The following is a 25118-nucleotide window of genomic DNA, read 5'->3' as shown; positions in this document are numbered from 1 at the left end:
AAGTATAAATAGATAGATTTAATTAAATTTGGAATGCTAAGTTATGATGGATGTCTAGATATCCAAATAATTTTGATATTTGTGAAGTTCAAGTTTGGTTGATGGAACTTTTACCAAAATTCAATTTGCGATATGCCAAATGATTTTTCATGATTTATTGCTATAATTTTGGTTTATTTTAATATTATATGGCAATTTTTTTAATACAATTAAATTGTTTCTCTAATCCTGAAATTTATCCAGTGTTACTTTATTATAGTCAAAAGTTATGAAGATAAATACTGTTGAAGGTCAAGTTGAGTGCTTAAATTATAGAAATATCAGCTTACCTCTTTGTGTCAAATGAAATAAGATTTTAAACTTTGTACATACTTTCTTTGTACGTATATATAATTAATCAACTGATTTAGTCAGATGGTATTATGAAGATTAATTATATGTGATAATAATTTTCATTGTGCCTTGTGATTGACTGTTATGTTGAAAGGAGAGCATTTTGATTATGTTGTTCTTTTTTAAATGTTTTCAATATTAAAAGCATATCCCTTATAAATCAATAAACAGGATTTTCCATAATTATACTGCACAGATTAAAAAATTTACCTTCTGTTAGAATTTGATAATCAATATTGTATCCACTGATCATTTTTTTGTTTAAATTTTCAACTTTTTAAAATACTTTCTGATACTCAATGGCAATTATCATGGCTTGAAGATTTTGATCAATCTGAATGTTTTAGACCTATCTGAATATATATATGTATATATCCACTTTTAAAAATTCTATTTGTGTATCAGCACAATTGCTCAAAAAATACAAGCTAGATAGGTAAAACTTAGTTTATGATTTTATCATTAGGATGTGAATATGTGTCAAAATTTGATCAAATCTGGCTCTTGATTATCTTTCTATCAATGTGCTTATTTTTCTATATGTAAATATGACAATTCAGGAATGCAATCAGCTATATCATTAGAATGTGGTCTTCCCACAAAAATTGTAAATATGTATTAAATTTTGGAGGATAAAAGACAAGGGGTACTAAATACATACTCGTATTTCTTTGTGAAACTATATTACCTTTAAATAAAATTAATAAAAAAATACCTTTAATATATATAATTATATTAAAATAACCAATTCTTGATATTTTACCAATATCCAGTAATTTGCATATTATATTATTGTAAAATTGCATATTTGATCCTTGTCTACTCATTACAGACTCATGTAAACCCTTGCTTTTATCAACCAACTGCTGATAGCCCTGGTCAGATTTTAAAGAAGGACACCCCCCACAAACTAGAGAATGGCGATTCCTTTTCTCTTCTTCCCAGAGCCTATCGGTATCAGCTCATTGTGGTTGAAGATCCCAAAAAGCAGCAAGAAAGTACAGACCAGTGAGTGAAAAAAACCTATTTGGATTTTATGTTTATTAGAAAATTGTATTGTATTTTGCTACTCATATCCAGCACTGTTATCAATAATTGTACAAAAGGCATACGAATTTCTGTTATTGCAAGATGTTAGATGCAAAATTTAATTTAGTGAGTAAAAAAATTTTTTTCATATTTTGAAGACATTGAAATATACACATCATTGTTTTTAAGAAATTACAAATTTGGTGAACAATTATTTATTTGGAACATTGAATATTTTGATTATATGGCTCTGTCTGCATTTATTTATTTTGTAAGAAAAAGCAGAAACCATCCTTTTTTTTATGTGTAAAATTTTTTTAACTTTTACAATCAATTCCTTAAGAGTTTTTAGGTCTCTTATACCTAGTTAATAATTATTATTATTCTAAAACTTTCATATTAAAGTTTTAGTTCTTCTGTTTGACATATAATGCAATAAAAGCTAACAAACTTGTCTCGTGAAAAAAAAAATCCTACTCGGTGAACTCAAGCTATAAAAATAAATGATAGGTCTACTGTATGTATGCATTAAAATTTTTTTAAATGCTAAATGTGATACAAATTTAGGTCCAATAATTAAAGCCATTACAGTAATTTTTAAAAGAAACAATGTTTAACTAATACATTTGCATATTCAAATTTAGCATTTATACTACAAATTAAAAGTAAAAATATTACCTGTAGAAAAGAAGTTGATAGGAATGTGTGATTAAATGGTGAAATAGGTATATTTCAAGAAGAAAGTAACTATTGTAAATTATATTTAAAAAAAGGATTAAAAATCAAAGGAATAATACAACAATAAAATTGATGTTATTATAAATTTAATTTTTGTAATTTTAAGATGGTGTAAGGATATATTTTTATATTGGAATTAGTTCAGAAGTTATATAAACTAGAGGGCTTTGCCACCTGCTCACTTTTGCTTGTCAATCCCAATGCTGGCCATTACTGCATGCGATGTTTATCAATTCCAATTAGCAAGTTTTGGCACTCCACTGGCCAGTTATTCAATGCTGGGAGCTTAATTTTTCCATGATGAGAACAGACATTTTCCAATTGGCCTACTCCAATCGTATGTCCCACATTGAAAACATTATTTGCTTATCTCTAATATCTAAATATTGAATCAATTTTTCACATTTTGTTGCCAATTTAGCAGCTTCACATTCATCTTTTCTTTTCATATTACCAAATTCTCACTTGGTGTTCCCTCACATTTTATTCATTTGGTATTGCTGAATGCCCCATAACTATTTTAAAAAAACAATGGAAGAATAACACAGCTAAGAGAAGAAGAATTTCTGTTACTTAAAGAAGATAAACCTAAAGGCTTTTCATTAGTGTTGCCATAAATAGTGTGTCTAAAAGTAGAATTATCAAATAATATTGTTTTAAATTCATTTGCTATTAATTTGATGTTAATTAAAGCTTTATTTTTCCATTTTTCTCTCCGTTTCACCCATCAAGTGCAATAAAAATACTTGTTACAACATAATGATAATTTTCATTTAATATTTCAAACTAACCTCAAATGTCATGGGTCGGTTGGCTTGCTATCTACCAATCAAAAAATGAATAAAATTGCAATGTTTACATAAAAAGAGTTTTGAATTGAAGAATTTTTTTTTATCTTAGTGTAAAAATTGTAATTAAATAGATTTTCAATATATATATAATTTCGGATATATTTTTAGAAGGAAATTATCAAGTGCTAGGTACTATCTTTAAAATATAAATCCAAAGTGGCGATGGATATTAGATAATTGCTTTGATGGTATTCTGAACGCTATTAAATGCATTTTGGGTCACTACAGTCAGTGTTTATTTTGTTAGACAAGATTGGATAAACTACTGAAACTGAATACTATAGATTTTGTAATATCATGAATATGCTTGAAATAGAATAATTGAAAGAGAATTGATATAAAGTAACTTGTTTTTATATAAATTTGATAATATTTCTCTTATTTCAGGAACGATTTAAATAAACAATCTGGTAAAACAAATGGATCAACAGGTGTTGGATTTGAAGAAAATGTTAAAGATCCAGTGAAAAATGTGTGCAATGAGGAACAGGGTGACACAAGTAAATTTCGTCTACTTTTCTTTGTTACGGGACTGCCGGAACATATATATTCTATTACTTAAAAAAAAAATTCATTATAAGTAATTATATATTGAAACTATACTATTCATTGTATAAATCTAAACTGTATATTAATCATATCAGACAAGCAGAAAGAAATTTTATCTTGACTTAATAATTGAAATAAAATGTGATTTTCATCTAATATCATAGAAGAAGGTCACAACTTAAATTAATTTTCATATTTAAACTTTTTTTTTTTTTCTTAGTTACCAAATGTAGTTGATTAGAATTGCTGAGCTTGTAAATGATCTAAATCCATTTTTGTTCCGACGGATTCTGACATATATTTTTGAGCAAATATTTATATATGTTATTAATATATTTGTTAGCTTTGAAAAAGATAGTAATTAGCTAATATCATTTTTAATTTTTAAAATATCTTATTATTTTATACACATATTAATTTATTTAAATCATTTATTGTGATATCCGTTTTGATAGAAATTTTAAGAATTTATAGAAATCTTAATTCATTTCGTCAGTCTTAACATTTTAAAAATTTTGTTATGTTTTATAAGTGGATATTTTGATTCCTTGATCTTCTTTGAGATTTATTGAACTTTGACTTAAATATCCTGTATGTTGTGCATAATTATCAGGCTTTTCTTCTATGCTTTAAAAATGTAAGTTATCAAATAGTCTTGAGAGGTTCCATTGTCTTTGAAACTATTTGATGCTGCAGTGTTTAGTTGATGTTTTAAACATTTAACCAGTAATTGTTATATTGTTTGATATAAATTTGCTTTTAAAACAAAGCATGTTTAATTTTATTGAACTCAGCCTGCATAGACACATGTAATGCATCATACACAGATGATGCTGTCATTTGTAGTCTTTTACATATTATCAGTTTGTCAATTTGAGTTGTGACCTACATTACTCCTTTAAAACAAAATTTAAGATATTATTTTACTTTATGTGTAATATGAGAAATATTTCTATTTTTAGCAATGACTGAGAAACCTTTTAGTAAAGAAGATGAAGATAATAATGTTACTGATAAAAACCACTCTAAGGAAGATAATAACTTCTCAAAAAAGCTTGCAGATATCACTGAAGAAAAGGCACCATCTATAAAAGAAAATAATGAAATCAAGAAAGAAAAAGAAGTAACTGAAAAGGAAACTATCCCACCAGAAGAAAACAATGTTGATGATACCAAGGCAACTGAAAACAGTAGTGAAAATCCAACAGAACATTCCAAAGTGAATGATTCCAGTGGGGAGAATTGTGTGGATGCAGATGAACTGAGTAAACCCTCATCAGACAAAGTATCAGAAGAGAATGAATCAACATCTCATGCTGATTCTTTCCCTAAGAATGGTGCGTCTGATGCTGCAGTAGATGCAACACATGAAGATAAAGAAGAAAAAAGTGTTCCTGAAGAAAATTCAGAAGTGAAAAGGACGGACAATTGTGAAGAATTGCAAAAAGAGGAAACCCTAGATATGGTGTGTGATTTGTTTATGAATGTTATATTTGATGTATATTTATTGCATATTCTACATTCAAGAATACTTAGTTATAAATATAGCAGTATCATACGAATCTTTTAAAATCTTTTCCACTCAACTCCACTCTTCATAACATAATTCTTTTGTAACTTTAATTGACGATTGTTTGGTTAATTATCATTTACAATTGATTGAATTTGAAATGCACAATTTTTTAAAAATACTTCGTTTTTCAAAAATTCTTTAAATTGGAGGGGGGGGGATTTTTTTAAATATATAATAAGGTTTTTTTAAAAAAATCAAATAAATTTTTTTAGAACTTATTTTATTATAGTATTTTACCATTTTAATAATGAAATAGATGCATACATCTAAGTTATATATAAGTTAGTATGTACTTTTATACTAACCATACTTTTTCTTTTTTTAAAGAGGAAACTATTTTTGCATTTATAATGTCATGTTGCATTTCTCATAAATTCTGAGAAGGAATTTGAATTTCAAGCTCTTCAAAATCAATTTAAAATTGTCTTTTCATTTATGTTTAAATTAATATTAAAATAAATTTGTTCATCTTTCTCTTTTAAAATTGGGCTTGGTTCTTATTTAAAAAAATTATAATAAAAATACTGTTTTATCAATAAATATCTTCATGTCTAAATGTACTGTATATACATTATATTTATTTCAGCCTTGTTATAAATGATTTTATTTTAATATTCTTAAAAGAATCTTTCTGTGATCCTTATTTTTAATGTAGTTTAACTTTAATTTTTAATAATAGTTTTTAACTAATGTTAATTGCACAAATTATCTTCAGGTTTGTTTAGGGATTGCAAAAACGAATATCGGTATTTTGAGCCATTTGTACATATGTACATATATTTGTACATTTTTGTTTTTATGTCTCCCTAATGGGTGAAATTAATTAGACTGTAAATACAAAAGTTGCTTCAGATTCCGACTTTGAAGAGAGTGTTATTGACAATGAAGATAATGACAATGTAATTTTTGAAGAAGATATTGCTAATGAGGATGAAATATTAACCCATCAAGAATTGCTTTCTATAATTTATAAAGTTCGAAAAATTATTAAGGTATTTAAACGTAAATCATGTTACAAAAATATATACTAACAAAATAAAACAGAATATATGTTAATATAAGATTCTAAAACACAGTGGGAACATTTTACTTGTAATGATTGAACGATTTTTGAAACTGAGAAATCCAATCCAAAAAGCAATAATCGACTTAAATCTACAAATTAATTTTTCAGATAGTGAATTCCACTTAATATCCAAGTACTGTATCAGCTCTACTTCCAATGAAACGGACAGTTGAGGCATTATGACAAAGATATTCTAATTTATTAACAGACAATGTAACAATAAATTTCATGTTGCAGTCCTGAAAGAACAACACACATCACTATCTAAAGAATTATATATTACATTGAAAAATCGCACAGAAGAAATGTATCTTATGATATTTACTTAATTATGATGATTTTGAAAATGAAAAAGAAGAAAAGAGACTAACCAATTCAAATCTGATCAACTTTATAGAAAATTTTCTTAAAATTTTTTTCCCACAAACCTATCCACATTCAGAAGAATTTGATACAGTTATCAAAGATTATGATGACACTAATGTTGATAATGAAAGGGAATTATCTCTTGAACAACAAAAATTAGAATTAGCGAAAAAGAAAAAAAATTCAACAAACCAAAATACTATACAGAAATCAGCTATATCCAAAACCATCCAATGAGAAATCAATTTATATGAAGATGAGGGATTTAGAGGTAAATACTTGGAAAAAGTATATAGCGCATTGCTAACAGTATCACCAGCTAGCGTAGATGCCAAAAGAGCATTTTCGACAGCTGGTAATTTTTGCACAAAATTACGTTCCAGGCTTAATGACAGTACAATTGATGCATTATGCTTTTTAAGATCACATTTCAAAAATTTGTAATAGTGCCACAGACTCAATAGTGATATTTACACTTTTTTGGAATTTAAATAAGATGTTCCTTTACTTTTTTGTGATTCTTTATATACTGTTATAATTTATAAGTTACAAATTATTTTTTTTAATATTTACAATCTAATAAAACTTCTTTCTCTAAAATTTCTACTACCAGTATTAAGATCTAAAAAATACTGAATACAGGTATCAAACTTTTGGTCCGGTATTGCAATCCCTAGGTCCGTAAAATTCTTCAACAGTAATTACATATTTTCTATTAATAAAATAGATTTAAAGTATATAAACTTTATCAAAAAAGTTGTGATATTAAATTTTGTATATTTTACATGAAAAGTTCTAGAGTTGTTAAAAGTTTATATGTTTTGTGTAGTCTCCTTCAAAAGATGCTATCAATGAAGGAGAGGATGAGAAGATGTTGTCAAACCGGATGGAAGAAGCTCCACCTTCTAAGAGAGGAAGGAAAAAATCCACAGTCCCCAAACCACCTAAAGAAGAAAAGGGAGCAAAAAGAAAAGCAGGTAAGTGAATATTTTTTTTTTCTTCATTTTATAATTTTTGCTTTCTTATATTCGAAGATAATCTTTAGTTTGTGGAAATACTGCACTTGTCCAAATATTCCAACTCAGGAATTTTACAAATCAAATCATTTTAGGATTTGTCTCTTTATGAACTCAAAAATGCAATGAGCTATATAGATGAAATTTGTAATGTGCAGTAATTTTCCACATATATATTCACATCCAAGATAGCTTGCAAATTTTCAAAGACATTGCTTGTTTAACTTAACTGTGTTAGTACGATGCTCAACTATTATCAAAAAATATACTTGCTGTAGTTTATCATTTATGGCCCTTGCTGATATGTAGCGAAAATTGATGGAGTTCTTGAATTCAACAGTTCTTAACTTCTGAATATAACTATGTTTAAAGAGTCTTTTACAATACAGTGCTATGAAATGCGGTCTTTTCTAAATTGTGATTTTTGTATGTAATGTAGCAAAAATATTTCATATTAATTCTTAGAAGCATTTATTTTAAGATATATAAAAGATTGTGATATCATAAAAGTATATTCCACTTTTGAAATTTAATAAATTTAGAAGGATTTGTTATGCATTTGGAAGTAAAAATTGAAGAGAAAATAAAAAGGCAAATTTTAGACATCCTAGTAATGTAAAGAGCTGTGTGTATTTTGCAAAAGTCTGCAATATATGTTATTTATGTAATCTGAAGTTTCAAAATGTGATACAGCAAATAAAAATTAGCCAGTTTAATTTGTCTAGTTTATTATTATTATTCATTCATATTTTAATAATCTTTTATCTGTTCTTTCTTCAACTTATTAATTTATTTTAATGATAACCAATTTAATATGAGTAAGAAGAAAATATTTAAATTATGTGTATTAAGAAATATCTTGAATGTCCAGCTACAGATGCACCTCCTAAGCCTAAAGGTCGGAAGAAAGTTCCAAAATTTGAATTTGAGCCAGGGGAGGAAGGCAGCTCACAGAGGCAAGTGCCTGGTCGAACCTCCTCCAGAACCAATAGACAAACAAGGCAAGGTCTTTCACTAGGTATTACTACCTTTATATCATTCAATTATTTGTTTATATATGTAACATATTTTGGCCAATGTTTGGCTGAAAAGATGATACTTATGAAATTTTTTTAAATTTTTTTTTATGGGAGCATAATTTGTACACAGGGGCAAAGGCGAAACGCATCTGTTTGCACCAGAAGACAAGAAAAGTGACAAATTTTTCTAATTGGTGATTTTATTAAGATATTCTGATAGGGATTTCTTTGACACTTGTTGACTTTGGAAAGAGAATCTTGGGTATCTTTGAAATGAATGCATAGGTTTTAGGTATTGTTATTCCTTTGCGTATAGTGCGACAACAAAAGCATGAGACTTTTTAAAGTACATGCTAGAAATAATTAAATGAAAAGTAATGATTTATATCAGAAAATAAAAGAAAATTTAGAATAAAGTAATATTAAACTTATAATAAAATAAAGAAACTTATAACTTAAAATATAACTTATAATAAAATAAATAAACTTATAATAAAATAAAGTAATATGAACTTATTTAAGATAAAAACATAGGAAATTAAATTTAAATTAAGAAGTGTATATAATTTGTTTTATTAGTTCAAAGATGGCAGTCTTGCATTTTTACTTTTTTTTATGTGTGTGGTTAAAGAAATTTTCTTGGCTCAGTTGGTATTTAGGAATTTCACTTACTTCTTACTTAACTATGGAATATAAATACAGAATACCTTTAGTATTCTGGTTTTCTTTTAGAAGGATTATGGCTATTAGGTAATAGAATGAGAGAGAGAAAAAGAACCTTTTTGTGTGAAATACTTTGTACTATGTATTAAAAAATATATTTTTCGATATACTGTATATCTTCATATAAAAAAAGTTTTGATGATAAAAAAAGAAAAAAGTAAAACTGTCTGAATATAAAAGAGCTTATTTTTCATAGTAAGCTATTCCTCTGTAGACCAAGCTTTTGTAATAGCTTTAAAATGCCTTCTGAAAACTGATACATCCTTGCTTGAGATTATCTCTTGTTATATTTCAAAATTACTTCGAAAGTGTCTTGTGAAAATCATTATCCAATCTTACTTTTTTATTTTTGAATTTCTCAATGTTTCTTGACACAAAAACTCTGTCTGTATCATTTTTTCAAATAAACATTTTGAAAAGTGTAGATGAAAGTGATAATTTACAGTATAAAAACAGGCAACAACAACAACAAAAAAAAAAATCAGTAAAAATAAACATTTACCATCACAGTGGCCAAAATTGAACTGTAGTCTCTAGTAACACAAATTATGTTGCTTTTCAACTGGTACTCATCCACCTGACTAAGACACCTTAAAAAGTAATTTTACAAATCCACCTAACAATAGTTAATAACTATAAAGATTTTTTTAAAAATGTACTCATTATTGAAGATGCTGAAAATAAAAATATTAGTTTTGTTTTGTAAACAATAGTGAAATTTTTTATCAAATGTTATATAATGGACGCCATCCATCCCAGATTCTATTCATAGAATCTATATATAATTATCACTGATAAAAGAATTAAAAATGATATTTTGATCTAATCTGTTTTCAGTACAATACATTTAAGAATCATTAATATTTTTTAAAAGCTTTTATATAATGTGATACACAAATGCAAAATGTATTTGAAATCTTAATAAATAAAATTATCACAAATTTAATGTTATTAATGCGAATTCATTTAAAATCAGTAATTTTAAAGGGCTTTTTTTGGGGAGGATAGGGGATAGGTATGGTATATAACTACTTAGTGTCGAAACCAATAACAAAATTTCAAAATTAAAAATTTGAGAAAAATTATACTTTAATTGTATATCTTGAGTGCTAATTATATATTATTTATTTCATACAATTTGTAATCTCATGCTAGTAGGCATTTAATTAAAAAAAAATTTTAACATTTGATGTGTTGATTGTTTGTGAGTTTTTGATACTGTAGTATGGCAATATAGTTGTCATAATGCTATGAACTAAATTAATTGATGTCTTAAAGTAAGTATGAAGTTATTTATTGGAGTCCCTTGCATTTCTGGAAATTGGGATAATTTTTTCAATGTTCACCATTTTTTAAATTAGCACAGCATAATGTATTAAGTTATGAAACATATAACTTAAAATTTTTAGCTAAAAAGTGTAATCATTTAATGTTAATTATATGCTTCTTTATTCCAGAGGATTTTATTGTGAGCGATGATGACGAATGGCAGAGTGATCGATCAGAACCTAAACAGCGACGAAAGAGAGGTTCTCGGAGAAATGACGATTCTGGTAGCGATTGGGAAATAGAGCACAAGAAGTCTAAAAAACCTGTTCACAAATTTGGTTCTGGAAGTGAATCGGGAAGTGATTGGGGAAGCCATAAAAGGAAAAAGGTGTGTATTTGTGTTTGCTCTTTCTATATATTAAAATTCTAGAATTTTGTATTGCATAATGTACTGTCAATCAGCTTATTTGTGTTTAAAAAAACTTGCTTTAATTTATAAGAAAATTAACTGTAAAAAGATGTTATTCATGCTAGTTGTAAATTGGCATTCAAACTGTAATATTCTATATAAAATAAGTTTTGAATAAATATATTCTATAAATAATTAAATTCCAAATTATTCAGACATTTTATTCACTGTTAGTAGTTCCGATATATTGGCTAATATTGCCAGCAATCATTACAATATTTCTTTTGTAAGTATGTTGCAAATTATAATTGACTCTCTAATCTCTTTTCATGCTTTGGCTTATTCAGTACTAAATTAATATGAAGCAAAGTATTAACGATGTGAAACTTGTTTTAAGAGAATTTTTTAAAACTTTTGGAAAATTGATTTTATTAATCATTTATAGTTTAACATTTAATATAAAAAAAAAAGATTAACTAATTTACAAAAACATAAATTTGATGTTACATTATATTTACAGATTGTATGCTGGTTTTTCGCCTGTTTTTCATTTAACTTTTTCAAGTGTGTGTGTGTTCTTTTTTTTAATAAAAATGTCAAATATTTAGAGAAGTTTAAAAATAAATTTTATTGTATTATAAAATTTCTATGTAAATTGCCCGTTCGTAAAAAGACAGAATTCACTAACTCTTATCAATCTGGTGGATTAAAATCTCTCAAAATTATTCCTGTTTTCAGCCTTAGATAGCTACAATGAGCTACATGCATGAAACTTCTGGAATTTTTCAAAAATAATTAATCAAAAAAGTTAAATTAGTTCCCATAGTTAAAGGCATGTGTAATGTAATTCTATTAAGGTTCTCTTTCCCCTATAAATAATCAAAATATTATTTTATATTAATAATTATGTTACAAAAAGTTTCATTCTAATAATTTTACCAAATTTCATGACGTCAGAGCATTTGCGCTCTTCTAAACTAGTTTCAATTAATTGTAATCTTTACCTAAACTTTTAAATTATAATAACTATTCCAAATTATGATGTGGAGGTGCTTGTGATCACTTTGTCACTCTGTGGAACTTGCTGTTGTGTTATAAAATAAATCATTTAAGTGGGGCACAATGTGATAAAACATTTTTCTTAAATTGATAATCAACATCTGCCACAGACAGGTAGTTTTCAAACTAATGGAAGCACCTATGAATAAAAGTGACATTTTTGAATGTGCTTTATAAGCATTAAAATATAATAATAGCCACCAGTTGTTTTTTTAATAAATAGCAATGTATGTATTCTGGTAGTATGTGTTGGCTTAATTGAAGTTCTGTAATTCTTGGATTTTTTTTCAAAAGCATAAAATGTGAGACCTCTCAGATTTTCAAAGAAGCCAGAATGTAGGAGCCTATCTTGCTGGAACTAGTATGACTGAAACATCCTTACTTTTAGGCATTTCTAGAGGTGTGGTGCCTAAAGTTACAACAGCCTACACACAGCGCAAGAAGACAAACTCGGCAAAGCAAAATAGTGGGCAGAAAGAGAAGCTCAGTAATAGAGACCAACAAGTGTTGAAGTGAATTATAATGTCTAAAATACAAACAGCTGCAGCAAAAGTGACCGCAGAACTCAATACTCATCTGGATTCTCTAGTGTCAGTGATTACAGTTAGAAGGCACCTTCATAAACAGAACATTTATGGCAGAGCAGCAATTCCCAAGCCAATTGTTACAGATATTAACGGTAAACATCATCTACGGTGGTGCCACACTCACAAAACCTGTTCGATTGATAAGTGAAAGAATAATATGGTTTGACGAAACGTGTTTCACACTTTTCTCTACAGCAGGATAGGTGCACATTTGGAGGACACCTGCACAAGCGTATGATCATGATATGGATAGCCATGTCATGGTTTTCTGCTGGAACCTGAAAGGAAGGATCACTGGGGAGAAGTATAGAGAAATTTTAGCTGATCAGGTCCATTCTACGATGCAAACTTTGTTTCCTGCAAGTGATGGAATTTTCCAGGATGATCATGTACCTATCCATGCGGCGAGATTTGTCTAATAATGGTTTAATGAATACGATGAAGTTAAACGACCCGCACAGTCACCCGACCTCAATATAATTGACCGTTATGGTCTATTTTAGAGCATTCAATACGGAATCAATATCCTCTCCCAGAACTTGAACAATATCTCCAGGAAGAATGGTACAATATTTAATACTTTTTATGAATTGATTCCCAGGTGAATCGAAACTGTATTTCATGTCAAAGGCAATCCTACACCATACTAATAAAAGATTCTTTATAAATATAAGGTATTTCCATTATTTTGTTAACCACCTGTATTTTAGTACCCTGATGTATTTGAAAAGATTTTTTTTTTTAAAGTTCAAAATAAAATCAGAATTGTTCTTTTTTTTTCTCTCTCTCTCTCTCTTCTTTTCTGAAATATTTATTTCAACTTTTGTGTTTAGAATTTGTTTTTATTTTGAATTTATGAATGAATTTATTTTTATAAGTGAAAATGAATTTTCCACAGGGAGGTCCTCGTGGAAGAAGAAGAAAAGGTAAAGCTACGAGTGAAGCTGGTTCAGAAGATGAAGCAGAGCCAAAGCCTTCCAATGTAACCAAGAGTGACAAACCCAGAATACCATGCACATATGGAAAAAAATGCTATAGGTAAGAATATCTTAGGTGACGTTGGGTATTCTATATTCTGTCACAACTTTCAGAATAAACTTTCAAACTTCACAATTTTTCAGAAACATTTTTAACATTATATGTATATTTTCGTTGATGTTATTACTTTCTCATATACATGATACAGAGTAATTGTAGTAATTGTCAAAAAATTCAAACTCGAGATTTTGATGTTTTAGACCTCCCCGAATTCAAACAACACATTTTAAAAAAATGTATATGTCTGTCTGTGACAAAGAAGGCAAAAATGCTTTGAGCTAAATGGTTGAAATTTGCTATACAGTCTCCACACCAAATTATCAGATTTTGAGAAAAATCTATTTAGGGGGAGTCTGGATATAAATTAATAATTACAAATCGAAGTGATAAATAGATGAATGAAACTCAATTCCGGTATTTAACATCTATAGTTTGGACATCTGTCAATTTTAAGCCAAATCCATCAACATCTGTTCTTTCAGAAACATGCAACTATGATAATTCAGAAACATAATGATTTAAATACGTCAAATTAGGTATAACATATTGTGACTATAAGTGCAATTTTGTGAAATTTTTGTTTCAGTCAGTTGAGAAAAATATGTCTTAAAATATAAATTTGATTTTTGGATATTCTTAATGCACCCCAGCGGTTAATCGCCAAATAATTCACCATCATGACATGACATGACAGATTAGTAAAAATGCTTATTTCACTCCAAAAGTTAATATTTCTTAACCCATTGTATGCCAATGTCATGGCATTCTCTTGCATAGCTTTTATTAGAGAGTATGTGAGAAAATTTTGGGGAGACCCTCCTGCTGGTTAACTCTCCATTATGCATGGGCTATAGGTCTAATAACTTCAATATATATTTTTTTTAGTTATTTCAATTAATTGCCTGTTATTTTTAGTCCTTTAAACTATCGTCATATTCATTTAAGGTCTGGAGGTTAATAAACTATCACCTTCAGTCACCCACTTTTCCTGCACTTTTAAGTGTCTGAAAATGTAATTGCAATCTACAGAATCGCCATAATTGAACCTTTTTCACTTTCTTTTTTTTATATTGTTATTTTTATAATTATTTAATATAAAATTTACTTATTTTGAAAATGTGTCTAATATCTATATTGATGATGCTAGAAATCAGAAATAAAATAGTTTTGGAATGTGATCCAAGAAAGAGTCAGTTATATCAGTAAAATGTGTACATTCTACAATATTAATTCATCACAAAATTGCCAATGGTAATTTTTTTTTTGTATTGTTAAGTGTCCTTAAAATAAATAGGAAGATTGTATTTATAGCAGTGAAAACTACAAAAATCTATGAAGCTTTTCTTTGTAATTTAGAATGAAATAAATAAGAACAAGTAGCAAACTTGTATTTGCTAGCAATTAAACTATAAAAAGCCATCAAGCTTTCCTTCATGGTTTAGTTAGTTAAATGCTAGTAGAATGTTATCAAAGAAATGACTGTCCACATGCGTAGAACATATGTCCATAAAAGGTCCTTGATGTAGCATTTATTGTGTAGAATGCTTAATGAAAAAACTTCCATCTTAATTTACTGAAACTGGTGATTCATCACCATGCTGAAAAGGATCTTTAACTTGTAATTCAAAGATGAATTTATGTTTAAGACTGTTAAAAAAATGTTTTTGTGACTCAACTTGTAGGATTGTAAATGTTAATTGAATACTTAAATGCTTCAGGCACTTCTACTTATCTTCCTTGAGAATCTGAACACACCGTTTTAAAATGGTTTATTAGATTTTTTTTTTTTTTTGTCATAGTTATTGATGTTTGATAAGATTGGAGGTCTTCTCTAGGAAATGTAGCTTCACCAGGGCCATACAGTGACCTATAATGATATGTTTGCTCAATAAATCTTCACAGAATCCATATGTCAGGGGCTAAACAGCGAGGGTTATTTTTCTAGATATCAAAGCTCCAAAACAAGTAAACTGACAATTTACATCTGTAGTGTTTATTTATGTTTAAAATATAATACTTTAAAATGTTTTTCAGAATGAAATCGTTTATAAAAGCAACAAATTTGAGTAAATTTTTTTTTTTTTAATGCTTTTAATTTTTTTACTCCAATTATTAAACCTACATATAAACTTATTTTATAAGTACCAGTGCTTATTGATTTGTGATCATTTGACCAGTGTATGATGAATCTAAATTTTAATGGCATTATAATTGAAATTATTGTATTTTTCTTATTTCTAATTGGTTTATTTATCAATTTTACTATAATATGAATTATAATATGCACATAAATAAATGTAGATTTTTATCACAAACATTGAAAGGAAAATACTTTGCCTGAGAGATTGCTTTTTGCAATTTGGCATTAAAATTTGTTATGCCCTGTTACATAAAAATGATACATATTTAAATTAACATACTGGAATATGACATTTTAGTTGTGTACATTTGAATGTTTGGATTCAAGGTACATTAAAAATTAAGCTGTGCTGCTATTTTAATATAATTGGAAGCTGTAGAAAATACTGCATATAAATGCTATAATAAACTTATAAGGCATATGATGAAAAGATGTACCAAAAAATGCTTTATGAATTATGAAATATAGTGTAATTACCATATCTGTAAGTATAAATTTATAATCATTCAACTATTAAATCCGAGTGTGTTTTTTTAATCATAATTTTATAAAGAGTCTATATCAAAAAGATCACTAATAATAGTGGGAGCCTCTTATGTTCTAATATTCATATATAAAACTTGATTGAAGAAGCAGTTTTTGAGATTTGCAACTCTTTTTATTCGTTATAATTTCATGTCTATGGAGTAGAGCAGTGAATAAGTAAGTCAGCAGAAGGAGAGATCAGGAGATAAAATTTTGATCTTGTGTAGTTTTAAAAAGAATTTGTACAGCTCAGCATTTTGATTCCCTCTGAAAATTAATAGCATGCATAATACTGCAGTTAAAATTACAGTAAAGACAGACTGTATAATTAGAAGATTGTTTTAAGATCATAGTTAATTTGAATATATATACTTTTTGTAATTTTTTAATATAAAGAAATAATGTTCTGTAATTTAAATTTTCTTGGAAGTGGTAAGTGGAAAAGAGGCATTTGATTGCCATTTTTTTTCTTTTAGAAATGTCAAATCCTATTGGAAACTTTTTATTCAGTTTTGGGGTCCAAACAAATACGTAAGAAGCTATAATATAATATTTTATTAAATTGTTGAAATGTTTTGAAATATTTTTGTTTTTATACTGTTGTTATCAACATTTTTGCCGTTTTTTTAAAACTTTTATTCATGTTGAATAACAAAGTTCTCATGCCCTGAACAAATATATATATATAATATCCTTTTTTTTTTTTTTTTTTTTTTTTTTTTTTGAATTTGTTACTTTAATTATTTTACAACTACTTCTGTTCCCATTTGCAAGCTACTAAAAAGTTAGTAAAAATAAGGAACAAAAAATTAATAAATTTTTTGTCATGTATAATCTTCCTCCAGCAAAATAATATGTGAAAATATTATGCTTTTATTAATGGAATTGAATTCAGTTTTCTTGTTGCTGATTTTATAATTTTTTTAGGAGAAATCAGAACCATATTGACCAATTCAGTCATCCAGGAGACTCAGATTATACATCAGAGCCTGAGGCCAGTCAAAAAAATGATACTGCAGCAGTGAGTGAAGGAGAGGATTCCAGCCCCAAAAAGGAATGTCCCTATGGTGAAAATTGCTTCAGGTAATTTTGTAAAGAAAAGTTTTTACATTTAATATTATAAGAATGAATTGTACTTCAAAATTCAAACGAAATCATCCCCTTTTGTTTTCAAATCTTGATTCCTCCTATTCTGGAAGGTTGTGGTATCAAGACTTGAGTTTCAAGGAGAATTTGCCAAGCATATAAGGTCTGTTGCAATTAAATCTATACTCCATTTCTGACGATATTCTCATTATTGAACCACAGCTCAAAATGATGAGATTCATCTCTAAACTTCCCTCATATGACTCCAAAATGTGACATTAATTTAACTAAATTAAAACTGTTATTATGATGAGTGATATGAAAACTAAATTATGATGAGTGATCAGTTAACCGATATTAACTGCCAAGATTGTGATAGAAATGTGATTAACTGATTTCAAGAAATCTAATAAACAAATATTTATATTTTTATGTTATAATAATGTTTATCTCTTATCTAGTTTCAATGGCAAGTAACAATTCTCTGCAATTCGTTCTTTTTTAATGTTTGTAATTTTAAGATTATTTTAATTTTATTTAATGAAAATTCATAACTTACAAAAATTCAAAAACAGAAGTAAGTTACATAAAGCATGAGACAGTTATGTATGCAGATCATTGTTCAAGAAATTGACTCATACATATTCTCACTTAAGTTTTTAAAATTCTTGTTTATTTGCCAAATTTGCTTGTGTCTTTTATGATTCTTTGGAGTCTCACTTTATTGATTTGCCCCTCTTAGAGATAATGGTAGGATGCATATCTACATTCTTAATCCTCTGACATTTTCTATTTTTCGTGTTCAAAAGCTAATAATTTATATTTAAATGTTCATTTTCTTATGCATTCATGAATAAAATATTTTGAAGATTTTTTAAATGTATTTAAATTACAAAAAAAGCTAATTTACTTTAAAAGTTAATTTATTAAAGCTTTCTGTATAATTTATTATTTCTCCCTGAAAGAACTTTTAAAGTTATCTCAGCATAAAACATTTTCATATCCTCAATTGTGTCCAAAGAAAGGATGCTAGTTTTACTTTACAGATTGTAACAGATGTAAAATTGTTTCTGTCATCATTAATTTAACTCCTTTGTTTCTTATAATCTTGTGGAACTGAAATTTCTATTTTAATTCATTTGCAACTATAATGTAGAAATGCTTTATTTTAAAGAAAAAAAAACTTCTGAATTTATTTTTTACTGATTGAAATACTAATATACATCAAGCATGTCTTACTCATAGCCCGCTATAAATATGTTTGAGGCCTAGCAAATATAACAGAATGTAATGAGCTTTTCACATTTATTAAATAACCTTCTGTAAAAAATACAATTATTAAAAAGCCTTTAAATACTATTTGAAATAAAGTTTTCAGATTTAAAATTCTTAGAAAAAATTGTTTTTCTTCAAATGTTTTAATAAATTTGAAATTGGTATCTAATCAGATGCAAAAGGAAGTCATTAAGATTTAATTCTATGCAGATTTTTCACAAATATTTCTGTTCTGTAAATAAACCAAGTTTTACATGTCTAAATTGGACAAATACTCATTCGTAAGATTCTTTATTTAAAAATTAGTATTTAAAATTATCCTTATGCTTGGAATTATTTATTGTTGTAAGAAATTATTTACAATCATGAAAAGAAATAACTCTATTGGAATAAGAGTTACAAAAATGCACCTTGGGTAAATTTTAAAAGTACTTGGTGCAAACAAGATATTCCTAAAGTAGGAAAATTAATAGCAAAGAATAGATGCCTACGGTGTATGCACCATGAGAACACTCACCACTAAATGTCTATGCTTATGGAAACTGAAAAAACAGGTTACTGCTGGAAGAGTTCATTTCGTGTTGGTAGAAATTCATTCAAGTTTCTTACATTGGTATGTTTAGTGCCAAATAGGCGGTATTTGGTATTTTTACATTTAATTTTTCAAAAATTCAAAAAATAATTTGAAAATTATTTGAATACTCAGAATTCTTGAAAATATCCATATTTCCAATTCCATATATCTATCAATTCAAAGGGTGATCTTATTTAATCTTTTAAGAAGTTGTCTTAACTTTTGATTTACAATAAATATTTTTAAATTTCTGTATATGGCATTAAATAAGTTTTCTATTCAGAAAGGGCTATAAAAGTATATTATGATATAATTTTTTTTAAGAATGGATCTTTAGATTTAGTTGAAAATCATACAAAAATTACTTTTATAATTAGATTTTGTGACTTATAATTATTATTAATAATAATAATTATAATTATTATAGTGAATTTTTAATGTAAATCATTCAAAATTTATGACAAAGTAGAAAAACAAAATGGCATTATTTGAGTGCAAATGAAACAAACAGTTACTTTATTATTAACTTTTATTATGAAAAAAAGAAATAATCAGAAAAAGATTTATCTCAAATATGAATTTTCAACAGCATTTTTTTTTATACCTTCAAACAGGCCAAGAAAAAAAAAAAAAAAAAAAAAAAAAACCTGTCTGATTCCTGGTATTAGAAATGGATCTTCCCTACTGAAACCTATTTCTATGATGCCCATCATAAACATAGACATTTGATATTAAATGTTCTCTTGGTGGATGCATAGTAGTATCAAGAAGAAAACTCGAACTTTATTGTTCCATTTTTTTCTATTACATTTTTAGATAATAGAAAATATTTTATAGAACATTTCATAACTACATTATTTTATAGAACATTTCGCAATTACATAATTTTATAGAACATTTCATTAAAATTATGTTGTTAAAATTGAAAGTTCTGTTTTCTCACATTAAGTTCAGTTTTCTTTGTTTAGCCAATAATAGCATTTGAGTTTGTCTTGCTTCATCTAAAGCATAATGCTTAGTTCCTAAAGACCACAATTGTTCAGAGGCTAAATATTTAAGAAAAGCAGGTTGTAAATAATCAAATAAATAGATAGTTTTGTAATCCAAATCAACAGTCATCCTTTTTTTTTTAAAAAAAAAAGAGAAGTTATTGATGCTTCAAAACTGCATAAAAAGGTTGTTCCAAAATCAGGGCTGTAGCATATTTGTTAATTTTACTTAATTCCACTTCCTGAATATGTTTTATTTTTTTGTTTTAGTAAAACAATGTTTTATATGTTGATTTAATGTTACATTTCCCTTACAGTGTAGTACATTAATTTTGAATATTTTTATTTGTGAAGAAAATACAACTGGAAATTAATTTTAATTGTATTGAATAGTTAAAACATTTTCCGTGATTTATATTTGCTCATGCCAAAGACAGTTTTAGAATTTTTGAATTCTAAAATTGTCTGTAAAATGAATGATTTCTAATTGGTGTAGGATAAACAAGTTTTCAAATAAGAAAAATCTTTATTTCAGAAAAAATCCTCAACACAAGAAAGATTTCAAGCATACTAAAAAAGTCCGCCCACAGAGAGAAGCTGCTAAGCAAGCAGGTAAACTTGTTTAGGGTATCACTATAAGTTTTAACGTGCTTTTTAGAAATCAAAATAGGGAAAAGAAATATTAATTAACTCTTACTTCTAGCCAGAATGTATATTAATTCTAAATACAGTATTTTAATTTGATTTCAAGTTTGTGATGTTTTAGATCTGAATGTCACTAAGTGCTTATTGAAATATGGAAGTTTCATGCTGAACCAAATGAAGAAAAATTCTGTGAAGAAACTGTAACATTTCATTGGTATCATTTAGAAAACAAACTAGCAGGACTTTCCTGGTTGTTATTCCAGGAAAATCCTTCCTTCCATTTCCTGGATGTTATCCTGCTAAGCATTGCTTTTATAGATTGATAAAATTGATATCTGATAAAACTTTGTATTACTGGTTATTATTTTTTTCTTATGCAATAAATGAAGTAATAATAATTGGGCATAAAAACAAAACTCTGAAATTTGCTTAAAATTAAGTAGCGATGGAAATTATCTATTGCATATGAATGATTAAGCGTATTGGTAGATATTCTAAATGCTTTAATGCTGTTCTTTAATTTATTTTATATTAAAGCAATTTTAAAAGTTTTTTTAATGAAACCTATTTAATATTATAATTTTTATTTGATCCTTTTCTTATTTTGTATATTTTTTTGTGAGCAGTTTTCACCACATTCATACTTTGGAGTATCCTTTGCACATTAAATATTCCATATGATTTTATAATCTTACTTTTTTTTTAAACGTGTAATGCAAATGTATCATCTGAAATATTTTTCCATTCATATTACAAAATTGTTTTTGTAAATCTGTTATTGATTTTTGCCAAAATTTCTGTCTTATTGAATACAAGGGGGAGAAAAAAACATGTTCAGATATAGTTGCTTGCAAAATTTTAATAAATGACTTCAGTTTATTACAGTTTAAAAAATTTGTTAGATATTTAAATATATTGGCACATTTTTATGTTTTGTCAATACGAGGTCTTTTAAGAAAATTTTTTGCTACTGCTTTGGATGCAGTTTAAAAGGAATTATTTTAATGTTATTCACATTATCCAAAATTGCATTTGTAATAAAAAATAGTTTTTGGTTTATTTTAGAATTGTTAAACATTGTTTGTATTGAGTAATATAGAAATCTCTTATGATAAATTTTTATTTAGATTTCTTATTAAAACTGGTGAATTAGTAAAATTTTTATGAAAATTGTATTTTATAAGGGTGATTGTGATATTTATCCAGAACTCTTTTTTTTACTTTTTGAAATCCAGAAATTCCAGATTTTTTTACTGAAGTTCATTAATTTTCTCAGATATTGTCTGATTACACTTATTTCATTACAATTGCTAAATTAAATTTTTTGAGCGATAACTTGTCAAATGTGACAACTCTGACTGTTTTACAGTTGTAACTCTGATAAGTGAAAATTTAATGTTTCTAGTTGAATTTTGGTGTTTGTCGCTATCCAAGATAGTTGTCATTTGGCAAATGCTCTATGAACTTGCGGAGGGAGAGCATTATTGGAAAATTGAGTTCCTGGTGAGATTTAATATAATATTTGTATATCTTTAGAATGTTCATTCATTAAAATATCAAAACACAATTGTCAGCCAATTTTGAGCGAATAGCCTTCGAGCTTTTTGAATGCTTATATACTAGTAATTTATATCCTTGTTATATCCTTTATATCATCATCCCAATAACATTGTTGTTAAAGCAGTGACTTCATAAGCAGAAGATCCGAATTTGTTCCTTGGTGCATCTTTTTTCTTTCTTACCTTTTAATTTCTTTGAAATTATTCAAATTTAAATGACAATTTACTAATATTTTCAATTAATATGCTTTCACTTTTTTTTTTTTTTTTTTGCAAATATAGATGTTTATTCTTATTTTCTCCAAATATTTAGATTACAATTGTTATTTTTTTTTTGAAAGAAAAATAATATAAGCTTTAATGCATATATAAATTGCTGTTGTCTTAAAAGCACTAAAAGCTTTACATTTTTGATTTTAATATTGACAAATGATTTGTTTTAACTCAATGAAACTGAACCACATGTGCGTTACAAATTAGAGAGCAACTCATAATTTTTTTTAAAATATGTAAGCAAACATTCCCAACACTAATAATCAAAAAGAAATTGCAGAAAGCAAATGTTAAGTTATTGATTACTTAGGCAGATATTTCGAAAGTTTTAATAAAATGATATGGTATGCTGCCTAACATACTGATAAAAGATAAATATTTTTGTTATCTACTAATTGACTTAAAGATACATTGCTCTTCAGAACAGTTATGATTTATCAGTTTTGCAAGATGTCAAAATGAATTTAATTTCAAATGTTTTTATGAAATGATGAAATTGAAAAATGAAGAAGAATCAAAATTTATTTTTACATATAAAAGAAGTAGCACATTAAAATTGTATGCAATTTAGTAATTTAATTTAAATGACTTGACATTTTTTTCTAAAAAGTATTTATATTTATGATTATTTTTCTTTTACAGATTAAATTATTGTTCAATTATTAGAAAAATAAATATTTTTGCGTAAAAAAATAAGTGACTTATTAATTAAAACTGTCTTTAAATTCTTAATTTATTTGAAATAATTTTGAATAAAGAAAAACCTTTTATATTTGTAATTATTTTTCTTTTAAAAAATTAAATTCAAATTCAAATATTTGGAGATAAACATTTATTTTGTATTAAAAAATGAAAGCATATTAATGTAATGTTAATTGTTAATTTAATTTGAATAATTTCAAAACATTAAAAGGGAGGAAAGAAACAAAGACATACTGAGGACTGAATTCTGTCCTTCCTGTTACAAAGTGATTGCCTTGATAACCAAGCCATTGAGATATTGAAGAGACATGTATATAAACTATGCAAAAAATGTGAAGGTTATCTTCTTGAAATTGGCCAACTATTGTGCTTTAATATTCATGAATGAACATTTTAAAGGTATACTAAATCTCATCTCAAGCACAATTTTCCAGCCCATGCCTTCTACTTGTTAATGACAAGGCTTTTCCATGATTTGAAGTCTATTTGGAACAAATTTGACATTGTGGCATTTACTTTTTAAGATTTGTGTTTGGAATTTCTAAAATCATCTTCCTGATAACTTAAATTTTATTGAATTTACTAAGATAAATGTATTTAATGAATGTATTTATTAAATTAGAAACTTTGGCTAGATTGATTTATAAGGGAAAAAAATAAAAGGCAATCCCAAAGAAACATGCATTAGTTGAACTGGTTACATGATGAAAAATGTTATTTCTAAAGAAATATCTTCATCAAATTTAATAGTTCGAATGCTGTTTTACATGGCAAAGCAACTATAGTAATTGCTTTAATGAAATTGATCGATAATCTTTTAAATATAACTTCAGTTAGTGAAAAGTTGCTAGAAATAAAAATCAAATAGTTGTTCAATTATATCTTAGTTGTTCAATATCTTACACTGGGACTGAAATATCATTAGCTTTTGGATTGAAGTGTATGGTGACTAAAAGAAGACATGAAAATGAATTACAATGATCTTTTCAATTATTTGGTTATTTTTACGATCAATAATGAGCGTCTTTGGGAATGAATAATTTATATGCAATATTGACTGCAAAATTTTATTGGGCATGTATTTTATGGCAAATTTATTGAATCTCCTAACATCTTGTCAAAATTTTCCGTATACCTTTTTCTTCCTGATTTTAGTTTCTCTCCAGTGGCTGTTAATATCAGTAATTTAACTGTCATTTTAGATTCTTATGGAGTACTTTAGAATCTTAAAGCCATTGTCTTGATAAAATAGAACTTTTATTTAACTGAAAAAATTGCCCTAAAATAATCTAAATTTAGCAGTTATTTCTTTTAAAAAATGGAGCAATATTGTGAAATGATCTAATGAACAGTTATTTTCAAAATTGTGCAGTTTTCTTGCTGAATATAATTGTTTAAAAATACAAAATAATAAAATCATTAAAAACTTTGATTTTTAATGATTTTTTTTCAAAATGTTCTGTTTATAGTGCTAATAATTTTTTTAAAAAATGGAATGTATGTACCTGAATTGCATTAATATTCTGAATATTTTAATATAGTTTTGGTTTTTTTACTCCACACCAGTTTTCAACTTTTCATATGGAGTTGCAATCACCCTTAATTTTAATAATAATTTTACAGAAAAATATCAATTTTTAGCCTATTTGTAGTTTTTTAAGCTCA

General features: G+C 26.7%; 1 protein-coding gene across 1 annotated transcript in view; it reads left to right on the top strand.

The window, feature by feature from the left end:
* Positions 1-25118, top strand: part of LOC129971268 (aprataxin and PNK-like factor) — a 31014-nt gene that overhangs the window by 4558 nt on the left and 1338 nt on the right. Inside the window, exons 3-11 of the mRNA XM_056084877.1 lie at positions 1226-1401; positions 3399-3511; positions 4523-5025; positions 7395-7542; positions 8453-8599; positions 10781-10980; positions 13546-13685; positions 17278-17433; positions 20810-20886. Coding sequence (XP_055940852.1) covers positions 1226-1401; positions 3399-3511; positions 4523-5025; positions 7395-7542; positions 8453-8599; positions 10781-10980; positions 13546-13685; positions 17278-17433; positions 20810-20886 — 1660 coding nt within the window. The remainder of the gene's footprint in view (positions 1-1225; positions 1402-3398; positions 3512-4522; positions 5026-7394; positions 7543-8452; positions 8600-10780; positions 10981-13545; positions 13686-17277; positions 17434-20809; positions 20887-25118) is intronic.

The sequence above is a fragment of the Argiope bruennichi genome, chromosome 6, assembly GCF_947563725.1.
Source record: "Argiope bruennichi chromosome 6, qqArgBrue1.1, whole genome shotgun sequence".
NCBI lineage: Eukaryota > Metazoa > Arthropoda > Arachnida > Araneae > Araneidae > Argiope > Argiope bruennichi.
Note: the sequence above shows the minus strand (reverse complement) of the source record. Positions and strands in the feature narration are given on the sequence as shown.